This window comes from Sinocyclocheilus anshuiensis, unplaced genomic scaffold, assembly GCF_001515605.1.
Source record: "Sinocyclocheilus anshuiensis isolate Anshui unplaced genomic scaffold, SAMN03320099.WGS_v1.1 scaffold1750, whole genome shotgun sequence".
NCBI classification, from domain to species: Eukaryota; Metazoa; Chordata; class Actinopteri; order Cypriniformes; family Cyprinidae; genus Sinocyclocheilus; species Sinocyclocheilus anshuiensis.
This window is the reverse complement of record NW_015546117.1, coordinates 74,127-85,626: the sequence shown is the minus strand read 5'-3', so window position 1 is coordinate 85,626 and position 11,500 is coordinate 74,127. Positions and strand designations below refer to the sequence as shown.

Sequence of the window (11,500 nt, the reverse complement as noted above, 5' to 3'; positions counted from 1 at the left end):
GTGGGCAAGTGACGTAACCGGTGTTGCGGCTTAACACCGGTATAACCGTCAGCACCGTCTATCTATGTGAGTGAGTGAGTGTGAGTGTGTGTGTGTGTGTGTGTGCGTGTGAGTGCGTGTATGTGAGTGTGTGTGTGAGTGTGAGTGTGAGTGAGTGTGTGTGTGTGTGTGTCTGTGTGTGTGTGTGTGTCTGTGTGTGTGTGTGTGTCTGTGTGTGTGTGTGTGTCTGTGTGTGTGTGTGTGTCTGTGTGTGTGTGTGTGTCTGTGTGTGTGTGTGTGTCTGTGTGTGTGTGTGTGTCTGTGTGTGTGTGTGTGTCTGTGTGTGTGTGTGTGTCTGTGTGTGTGTGTGTGTCTGTGTGTGTGTGTGTGTCTGTGTGTGTGTGTGTGTCTGTGTGTGTGTGTGTGTCTGTGTGTGTGTGTGTGTCTGTGTGTGTGTGTGTGTCTGTGTGTGTGTGTGTGTCTGTGTGTGTGTGTGTGTCTGTGTGTGTGTGTGTGTCTGTGTGTGTGTGTGTGTCTGTGTGTGTGTGTGTGTCTGTGTGTGTGTGTGTGTCTGTGTGTGTGTGTGTGTCTGTGTGTGTGTGTGTGTCTGTGTGTGTGTGTGTGTCTGTGTGTGTGTGTGTGTCTGTGTGTGTGTGTGTGTCTGTGTGTGTGTGTGTGTCTGTGTGTGTGTGTGTGTCTGTGTGTGTGTGTGTGTCTGTGTGTGTGTGTGTGTCTGTGTGTGTGTGTGTGTCTGTGTGTGTGTGTGTGTCTGTGTGTGTGTGTGTGTCTGTGTGTGTGTGTGTGTCTGTGTGTGTGTGTGTGTCTGTGTGTGTGTGTGTGTCTGTGTGTGTGTGTGTGTCTGTGTGTGTGTGTGTGTCTGTGTGTGTGTGTGTGTCTGTGTGTGTGTGTGTGTCTGTGTGTGTGTGTGTGTCTGTGTGTGTGTGTGTGTCTGTGTGTGTGTGTGTGTCTGTGTGTGTGTGTGTGTCTGTGTGTGTGTGTGTGTCTGTGTGTGTGTGTGTGTCTGTGTGTGTGTGTGTGTCTGTGTGTGTGTGTGTGTCTGTGTGTGTGTGTGTGTCTGTGTGTGTGTGTGTGTCTGTGTGTGTGTGTGTGTCTGTGTGTGTGTGTGTGTCTGTGTGTGTGTGTGTGTCTGTGTGTGTGTGTGTGTCTGTGTGTGTGTGTGTGTCTGTGTGTGTGTGTGTGTCTGTGTGTGTGTGTGTGTCTGTGTGTGTGTGTGTGTCTGTGTGTGTGTGTGTGTCTGTGTGTGTGTGTGTGTCTGTGTGTGTGTGTGTGTCTGTGTGTGTGTGTGTGTCTGTGTGTGTGTGTGTGTCTGTGTGTGTGTGTGTGTCTGTGTGTGTGTGTGTGTCTGTGTGTGTGTGTGTGTCTGTGTGTGTGTGTGTGTCTGTGTGTGTGTGTGTGTCTGTGTGTGTGTGTGTGTCTGTGTGTGTGTGTGTGTCTGTGTGTGTGTGTGTGTCTGTGTGTGTGTGTGTGTCTGTGTGTGTGTGTGTGTCTGTGTGTGTGTGTGTGTGTGTTTGTGAGTGTGTGTGTGTGTGTGTCTGTGTGTGTGAGTGAGTGTGTGTGCATTTAACACGTCTGTTCTGATTAGCCGCAGCTCACCGAATCACGGCCGGAGTCTGTAATGAAGCCGAAGGCGACAGATAGAGAGGTCAGCTGATCCGTGACGAACACGTGACCTCTCTCTGACCTCTGAGGACTTGCTTTAATGAACGCTGAGGCAGAGGAGGAACAGGAGGTGTTTAGTTTTTCCTGAACATCAGCCTGACGGAGGTGAACGGGAGGGTTCTTTGAGGTCCTGCTGATTAAAATTGCAGACTGATTTATATTAACTCATGTTTTAATGTTTGTCTGTAATTAACCAAAGGCATTAACTGATTAAATAAAGGATGTTTGTATTATATTACATTTTCTGTCTGTCTGTTTTCAGATGCTCGTAACAGGGTCAGCGTTCACGGTTCAGGTCTGAATGTGTGTAAATGAGGTTGTAGAACAAAACGAAGTAATGTGAACCACAGGGATTGTTTTTCTCAAATTGAAAACCCACAGAAAGTTGCTGAAGAAAAACCATGGTGGTTTATGCACTATTCAGCACTATTTCAGATGTTTTGCACTGTGTAAAGGCCAATTTTCCGGTCAGGTTTTGATGTTTTTGGTGGATCTGTCGGGTGTTCTCCCTGGATGATGTTTCAGTGATGCGTTTGTTTGTTTGTATCTTCATGCTTTCTATGATTCTGAGCTGTGAATCTGCTCTGATTGTGAATTCAAAAATCGGCCTGATTGATGAGTGAACGGCCTCAGTTGACGTGTGAAAGCCAAAGGTGAGTGTTTCTAACATATACTGAGCATTTCTTCTTCATCACTTCGTATAAAGCTACTGTTCACGAGTATAATATATAAGACTGCTGTTCTTGATTTGACCCTCTGAATGGAGTTATCACATGAACACATAATGAGGTGTTTATGTACTTGTGAGGTGCAGATATGTGAAAACAGTGCATCTGACGAATTGAAAGACTCAGTCAGATGAATCTGCTGCTGTCAGCGGGTTACTGTGGGTTAGGGTTGAGCTTCAGCAAACAGTGTAACCTGTTAGTGGGGGTCGAGTCCTGGACTGATGCTGTTGCTGCTTTAAATTAAATTATTGATGACTTTTTCCAGCTTTAACAAACTTTCTTTATATTATAATTGTCAAAATAGTATTTTTTTCCTGATAATGTGTAAACTAGTTACTTTAACTTTAATTGTAGCAGCTAATGAAGCGCTAACAAACGTTCTGTTCGTGTAACTATAGCAACAGCTCTATCGCTTTCGGTTATTATGATTATCGGCATACCGTTGCCGTAAACAAATTTGATGTATAATATTACCATATTACAGTAATTATAATTCGGATTAAGTGTTTTGAACTTCAGCCGTTAAAACATAAACATTCGGTTTGCGTAACTATAGCAACGGAGCGATTCCGGTTAATAGAATTATCGGCGAATCGGTTTATTATAATTTCACATAGCTACAGGTTCAGTGTACGGCAGAACTTTTTTTGGAATAAGAAATAGGCTACAATGCGCCAGCACGTATTATTAGTGTGCTCCTTCTTTTTGATCTGTATGTATGTAAATAATATGGGCCTTTGTGTAAACAGACTTCAAAATGAACTTCACTTATCTCGGATCTCATGATTTGATCCCATTAGGACTGGTTCCGAATTCTAACAGAAATTCCAATGTAGAATTTATGTTCTGTAATTATGCGGTTCCCTAATAAAACATGATGTAGAAACAATTTTCACTCAGAAATTGCTAGTAGCCTAAATTACACAATTAGTTACAAAGAAACACACTATAACACACTGAATTAAACATGACATTTTGATGTTACTCCAGTAATCGTTATTTACAGCGCACTCTTGATCAAACGCTCGCTGATGACATTACGAGAGAATGGCTCTGTGGTGATGGTGATAAGCGCTGACTTCATCAAGGGTCTCCAGGGTCGATCAGCGGAAACCAGCGTGCGCTTCTCGTTACCTTTGATCCGGATCACCGCGGAGCTCCAGCGCGGCTGAACGCACGGGATGACTGGAGGCTGACGCGGTGCGTGCGCACGTTAATCCAGGTCAGAGCCGTTATAATAGAAGCTCTCTTGTTGGAGCTCTCTGGCCCGGATCGGTTTCATCTAATTGTGGGTCTCTCTGTAATCGAGCACACCGTCAAATTCGGTTTCTTCCCGCAAACTTTTCTTCAGAAGAGGCTGCGTCTGATTTCATCCGCGTTTCGCAATCCGCCGCACGCAGATTTCGCGTTGCGCGCATTCTTCTGATTGCACATCCATTATACGAGTCTGCGCTCAACAAAGGACCGTCCATAAAGAGCCTTTGACCAGTGAAACCCGAGATCCTAAAAGCTCGCTGGAGGCCGAGGAAAAGCGCACTGGAGCTTCACATCTGACCGCGGCGCGCGGAGCGGAGACGCAGCGCGAACGCATGCTTGGTGAAGTTTGGCGCAGCGGTTCTTCGCACCATTGCTTTTCCAGCAGCTCGCAGATGATTGAAACTCAATCCGCGTTAATCTGCCGCGCTCTGTAGGAGGTATATAGCGGCGATGGACGCGCACTGAGCATGTCCGCGGCGCGGCGCGCATCAATCCCTGATCGACGGCACCATGGTGGAGCACAGCGGCCTGAACATCATGTGTCTGAACAAATACAGCCTCGCTTCCTCCTCCTCATCCTCATCCTCCTCGAACGCGGAGAAGAAACTTTTGTCCAAGCTTAAGGTGAGTCTGACCAAGAAGTACCCTCAGAAGAACGCGGAGACGCTGAGCGCGCAGTACGGAACCAACCTGCTGCTGATCGGCGTGTCCGTGATGCTCGCGCTGGCGCAGCACGGTCCGGCGGTGAAGAAGGAGCACCTGCTGACCTTCATCACGGCGCTGATGCTGGTGCAGCTCGTCTGGATGCTCTGCTACATGACCCGGAGGGAACGGGAGCGCGGTCCGGTGCCGGAGAGGGACGCGCACGCCAGCACCAGCTGGGTCCGAGGTGACGCGCGTCTACTGAGCTGTTAGCCCGGTCTCATGAAAATGCGTATCAATAGCACGATTTTTTGTATTTTACGTGCTATTTATACGCAGAAACGGACTTTGGCGTGCATACCATACACCCGTGTTTGACGTGCATATAATACGCATTTTTGGCGTGCATATAATACGCACCTACCCCACACCACTTAACCTGCCAATTGTGTATTATATGCACGCCAAATAAATAAATGATATGCCCAAATAGAAACCGAAAATCATGCCATTGACACGCACATTCATGAGATCGGGTTACACTAAACTTTGCCTTGCTGCGTGATCGTGCGTGAGAATGAGCGATCTGCTGTGTGTTCAGGGGGGCTGACGATGCTGGCGTTGCTGTCGCTCATCATGGACGCGTTCCGCATCGGCTACTTCGTCGGATATCATTCGTGCATCTCCGCCGTGCTCGGAGTCTATCCCATCGTGCACGCGCTGCACACCATATCTCAGGTGAGAGGTCACATTTATGTCTGTAGCACTTTATGCGGATTCATTCAAAGCAGCTTCACCCCAGCTAACAGGGAACGCTCTCAGAACGTTCTCTCAAAGTTATGAGTAAACGTTCTTCGAGTAATCTTAATAGAACGTTCGTTCAAAAATATCTCATTAATAATGTTAAAAAACAAAAATGTTATGCATCATTCATGGAACGTTTTTCTGAATCTTTGTAGATGAATGGTCGTCTAACAATTTAAAAAAAATGTTACTTGTTGTTTCAGAACGTTCAGAGAACATTCAAAAGTAACATTCACATAACGTTTGTACAATGACAAAATGAAACAGTCCTTTATCATTCATATAACCAAGAACAAAGTTTTTAAAACATTTGGAAAAACTTGACTTTTAGAGAATATTCAATAGTAACGTTTAATGGGAATTTTAGCAAAATGTTCTTTTTTTTTAATTTGGGACAGAAATAAACAGGAGAATAGCAGTATTAATTATGTGAAGTTATGAAACATATTCAGTTTCAGCTGTAACGCAGCTCTACAGAAGACAATAGAGTCATTATTCAGATCAGTTCAGTTGTGAAGTTCATTAGTTCTGAAGTGAACTCCGTGATGTTGGTGTGTTTGATCTTGATTCCAGGTGCATTTCCTCTGGTTCCACATCAAAGACGTCATCAAGAAATATGAAACGTTTGAAAGGTACAGACGTGCTTCTTTCTCTGTCTTTGTTCATGTAGCAGCAGATGCTTTTATTCCAAATGAGAACAAATAGCAAAGATTCAGTTCTGAAGACAGATGCATGAGAAGTTCTGCCATACACATGATGTGCATTCATGCATCTGGCATATGCTTTATCTTATTTATGCATTTCATCAGTTCACAGTACAGTACTCTGAATGCACTTTGTAGTCCAATCAATGCATGCCTTTAGAAGTTGTTTATTATGACACATACACATGATTGGAAAGAGTCAACATTAGACACACATCACACAGGAGCAGATTCCACATGTAAGATGCTGATGAAATGGCCTCAGCTTCACATGATGAATCCGATCATGTGAAACACCGGTGTGTGTGTGTGTGTGTGTGTGTGTGTGTGTTGAGCAGGTTTGGAGTGATTCACGCCGTCTTCACTAACCTGCTGCTGTGGTGTAATGGAGTGATGTCAGAAGCTGAACATTTCCTCAACAACCACAGGAGACGACTGACTGCACTGGGATACGCCAATCTCTCCACAGGTGTGTATGTGTGTGTGTGTGTGTGTGTGTGTGTGTGTGAGCGGACAATAGTGTTTTTCAGAGTGCTCAGCTCACTGTGGGAGGAGTTTGGGATTTTTCCTCTGCTATAGTCTCTCTCTCTCTCTCTCTCTCTCTCTCTCTCTAGTTCATAAAAGCAGGTGTATGTGGGCATTTGTCACTGTTCACTGTTCAAAATAAAGGTTCTTTATTGCTTTCATGGTTGCATGAAGAAACTTAAACATCCATGAAACCACTAAAAGTTCTTCATAGTAGAAAAATAAGACAAAGTCATGCAGGTGTGGAACGACATGAGAAATGATGACCGAATGATCATTTTTAGGTGAACAATCCCTTTACGTTGATTGAAGCAATAGAAATATATCATATACATTACTGTTCAAAAGCTCAATATGATAAAGAGGTCAATTTGATTTTTATACCTTTATTCATCAAGGACTCATTAAATTGATGAAAAGTGACAGTACATGCATTTATAATGTTACAAAAGATTTCTGTTTCAAATAAATGCTGTTCTTTTGAATTGACTATTAATCTGTGAATCCTGAAAAATAAAATGCTTCACAGTTTCCACAAAAATATTGTGCAGCACAACTGTTTTCAACATTGATAATAATCAGAAATGTTTCTTGAGCAGCAAAGCAGCATATTAGAATGATTTCTGAAGATCATGTGACACTGAAGACTGGAGTAATGATGCTGAAAATACAGCTTTGATTTCAGCAATCAATTACAGTTTAACAGATATTCACAGCTATTTAATATTGTAAGACTATTTCACAATACTACTGTATTTTAATATATAAAAATTAAAGGGGTCAAAAATTGATGCGATTTCAAGTTTTCCTTTCGCTGTTGTAACTGATCAGCGCCGCGCTGTCAGTTCGGTGGCGCTAATAAACACGTCCTCTCTGCGCTGTCGAGTCGGTCGCGCATCTCGGCCCATTGAGCCGCGCCGATGACAGGTCAGCGCGGTGCGAACACTTTAATACCGCGCTGTTTCATCCCACTTTTGGGTTGATTGGCTTCCCATACGTCTGTACCGCGCTGTTTCATCCCACTTTTGGGTTGTTTGGCTTCCCATACGTCTGTTCTCCTCTCCTCTCGTCTCGTCTCTTCTCGTCTGCTCTCCTCTCCTCTCGTCTCCTCTCCTCTCCTTTCATCTCCTCTTGTCTCCTCTCCTCCTCTCCTCTCCTCTCGTCTCCTCTCCTCTCCTTTCATCTCCTCTTGTCTCCTCTCCTCCTCTCCTCTCCTCTCGTCTCCTCTCCTCTCCTTCCTCCTCTCGTCTCATCTCGTCTCCTCTCCTCTCCTCTCCTCTCCTCTCCTCTTGTCTGCACTCCTCTCCTCTCCACTCCTCTTGTCTGCACTCCTCTCCTCTCCTCTCATCTGCTCTCCTCTCCTCTCGTCTCATCTCGTCTCGTCTCATCTCCTCTCCTCTTGTCTGCTCTCCTCTCGTCTCGTCGTCTCCTCTCCTCTCCTCTCCTCTCGTCTCGTCTCGTCGCCTCTTCTCTTCTCTTCCTCTGCTCTCCTCTCCTCTCCTTTCGTCTCCTCTTTTCTCCTCTCCTCGTCTCCTATCCTCTACTCTTGTCTCCTCTCCTGGCCTCTCCTCTCGTCTTGTCGCCTCTTCTCTTCTCTTCTCTTCTCTTCTCTTCTCTTCTCTTCTCACTTCTTCTCCTCTCCTCTCGTCTGCTCCCCTCTCCACTTGTCTGCTCTCCTCTCATCTCCTCTTGTCTGCTCTCCTCTCTTCTCCTGTCCTCTCCTCTCCTCTCATCTTGTCTGCTCTTCTCTCCTCTCCTCTTGTCTGCTCTCGTCTCGTCTCGTCTCCTCCTCTCGTCTCTTCTCGTCTGCTCTCCTCTCCTCTCCTTTCGTCTCCTCTTCTCTCCTCTCCTCGTCTCTCTTCTCTTCTCTTCTCTTCTCTTCTCTTCTCTTCTCACTTCTTCTCCTCTCCACTTGTCTGCTCTCCTCTCATCTCCTCTTGTCTGCTCTCCTCTCTTCTCATCTTGTCTGCTCTTATCTCCTCTCCTCTTGTCTGCTCTCGTCTCGTCTCGTTCTCTTCTCGTCTCCTCTCCTCTCCTCTCCTCTCGTCTCCTCTTGTCTCCTCTCCTCGTCTCCTATCCTCTACTCTTGTCTCCTCTCCTGTCCTCTCCTCTCGTCTTGTCGCCTCTTCTCTTCTCTTCTCTTCTCTTCTCTTCTCTTCTCTTCTCTTCTCTTCTCCTCTCGTCTGCTCTCCTCTCCACTTGTCTGCTCTCCTCTCCTCTCCTCTCGTCTCCTCTCCTCTCCTCTCCTCGTCTCCTATCCTCTACTCTTGTCTGCTCTCCTCTCCTCTCCTCTCGTCTCGTCGCCTCTTCTCTTCGCTTCTCTTCTCTTCTCTCTTCTTCTCCTCTCCTCTCCTCTCCTCTCTCCTACTCTCGTCTTGTCTTGTCTGGTCTGGTCTGGTCTGGTCTCTTCTCTTGTCTTCTCTTGTCTCCTCTCGTCTCCTCTCATCTTGTCTGCTCTCCTCTCCTCTCCTCTTCTCTGCTCTCGTCTCGTCTCGTCTCCTCTCCTCTCGTCTCGTCTCTTCTCGTCTCCTCTCTTCTCCTCTCCTCTCCTCTTGTCTGCTCTCCTCTCCTCTCCTCTCGTCTCGTCTCCTCTCTTCTCCTCTCCTCTCCTCTTGTCTGCTCTCCTCTCGTCTCCTCTCCTCTCGTCTCCTCTCATCTTGTCTGCTCTCCTCTCCTCTCCTCTCGTCTCGTCTCGTCTCCTCTCTTCTCCTCTTGTCTGCTCTCCTCTCGTCTCCTCTCCTCTCGTCTCCTCTCATCTTGTCTGCTCTCCTCTCCTCTCGTCTCGTCTCGTCTCGTCTCCTCTCTTCGCCTCTCCTCTTGGCTGCTCTCCTCTCTTCGCCTCTCCTCTTGGCTGCTCTCCTCTCCTCTCATCTCATCTCCTCTCCTCTCCTCTCATCTCATCTCCTCTCATCTTGTCTGCTATCCTCTCCTCTCCTCTCCTCTCCTCTCCTCTAGTCTGCTCTCGTCTCGTCTCGTCTCGTCTCGTCTCGTCTCGTCTCGTCTCGTCTCGTCTCGTCTCGTCTCGTCTCGTCTCGTCTCGTCTCGTCTCGTCTCGTCTCGTCTCGTCTCGTCTCGTCTCGTCTCGTCTCGTCTCGTCTCGTCTCGTCTCGTCTCGTCTCGTCTCGTCTCGTCTCGTCTCGTCTCGTCTCGTCTCGTCTCGTCTCGTCTCGTCTCGTCTCGTCTCGTCTCGTCTCGTCTCGTCTCGTCTCGTCTCGTCTCGTCTCGTCTCGTCTCGTCTCGTCTCGTCTCGTCTCGTCTCGTCTCGTCTCGTCTCGTCTCGTCTCGTCTCGTCTCGTCTCGTCTCGTCTCGTCTCGTCTCGTCTCGTCTCGTCTCGTCTCGTCTCGTCTCGTCTCGTCTCGTCTCGTCTCGTCTCGTCTCGTCTCGTCTCGTCTCGTCTCGTCTCGTCTCGTCTCGTCTCGTCTCGTCTCGTCTCGTCTCGTCTCGTCTCGTCTCGTCTCGTCTCGTCTCGTCTCGTCTCGTCTCGTCTCGTCTCGTCTCGTCTCGTCTCGTCTCGTCTCGTCTCGTCTCGTCTCGTCTCGTCTCGTCTCGTCTCGTCTCGTCTCGTCTCGTCTCGTCTCGTCTCGTCTCGTCTCGTCTCGTCTCGTCTCGTCTCGTCTCGTCTCGTCTCGTCTCGTCTCGTCTCGTCTCGTCTCGTCTCGTCTCGTCTCGTCTCGTCTCGTCTCGTCTCGTCTCGTCTCGTCTCGTCTCGTCTCGTCTCGTCTCGTCTCGTCTCGTCTCGTCTCGTCTCGTCTCGTCTCGTCTCGTCTCGTCTCGTCTCGTCTCGTCTCGTCTCGTCTCGTCTCGTCTCGTCTCGTCTCGTCTCGTCTCGTCTCGTCTCGTCTCGTCTCGTCTCGTCTCGTCTCGTCTCGTCTCGTCTCGTCTCGTCTCGTCTCGTCTCGTCTCGTCTCGTCTCGTCTCGTCTCGTCTCGTCTCGTCTCGTCTCGTCTCGTCTCGTCTCGTCTCGTCTCGTCTCGTCTCGTCTCGTCTCGTCTCGTCTCGTCTCGTCTCGTCTCGTCTCGTCTCGTCTCGTCTCGTCTCGTCTCGTCTCGTCTCGTCTCGTCTCGTCTCGTCTCGTCTCGTCTCGTCTCGTCTCGTCTCGTCTCGTCTCGTCTCGTCTCGTCTCGTCTCGTCTCGTCTCGTCTCGTCTCGTCTCGTCTCGTCTCGTCTCGTCTCGTCTCGTCTCGTCTCGTCTCGTCTCGTCTCGTCTCGTCTCGTCTCGTCTCGTCTCGTCTCGTCTCGTCTCGTCTCGTCTCGTCTCGTCTCGTCTCGTCTCGTCTCGTCTCGTCTCGTCTCGTCTCGTCTCGTCTCGTCTCGTCTCGTCTCGTCTCGTCTCGTCTCGTCTCGTCTCGTCTCGTCTCGTCTCGTCTCGTCTCGTCTCGTCTCGTCTCGTCTCGTCTCGTCTCGTCTCGTCTCGTCTCGTCTCGTCTCGTCTCGTCTCGTCTCGTCTCGTCTCGTCTCGTCTCGTCTCGTCTCGTCTCGTCTCGTCTCGTCTCGTCTCGTCTCGTCTCGTCTCGTCTCGTCTCGTCTCGTCTCGTCTCGTCTCGTCTCGTCTCGTCTCGTCTCGTCTCGTCTCGTCTCGTCTCGTCTCGTCTCGTCTCGTCTCGTCTCGTCTCGTCTCGTCTCGTCTCGTCTCGTCTCGTCTCGTCTCGTCTCGTCTCGTCTCGTCTCGTCTCGTCTCGTCTCGTCTCGTCTCGTCTCGTCTCGTCTCGTCTCGTCTCGTCTCGTCTCGTCTCGTCTCGTCTCGTCTCGTCTCGTCTCGTCTCGTCTCGTCTCGTCTCGTCTCGTCTCCTCTCCTCTCCTCTCCTCTTGTCTGCTCTCCTCTCGTCTCGTCTCCTCTCCTCTCATCTTGTCTGCTCTCCTCTCGTCTCCTCTCATTCTCTTCTCTTCTCTTCTCTTCTCTTCTCTTCTCCTCTCCTCTCTTCTCTTCTCTCTTCCTCTCCTCTCCCCTACTCTCGTCTTTTCTTGTCTGGTCTCGTCTCGTCTCTTCTCTTCTCTTCTCCTCTCGTCTGCTCTCCTCTCCACTTGTCTGCTCTCCTCTCCTCTCGTCTCCTCTAATCTTGTCTGCTCTCTTCTCCTCTCCTCTTGACTGCTCTCCTCTCGTCTCATCTCCTCTCCACTCGTCTCGTCTCGTCTCCTCTCTTCTCCTCTCCTCTCCTCTTGTCTTCTCTCCTCTCCTCTCG

At 48.7% G+C, this 11,500-nt stretch overlaps 1 protein-coding gene across 1 annotated transcript in view; it reads left to right on the top strand.

Annotated features, from left to right (window-relative positions):
• Window positions 1–4,154: 4,154 nt before the first annotated feature.
• Window positions 4,155–11,500, top strand: part of LOC107700887 (otopetrin-1-like) — an 18,026-nt gene continuing 10,680 nt past the window's right edge. Inside the window, exons 1-4 of the mRNA XM_016502722.1 lie at window positions 4,155–4,533; window positions 4,888–5,024; window positions 5,664–5,722; window positions 6,133–6,263. Of these exons, the coding sequence (XP_016358208.1) occupies window positions 4,155–4,533; window positions 4,888–5,024; window positions 5,664–5,722; window positions 6,133–6,263 (706 nt within the window). The remainder of the gene's footprint in view (window positions 4,534–4,887; window positions 5,025–5,663; window positions 5,723–6,132; window positions 6,264–11,500) is intronic.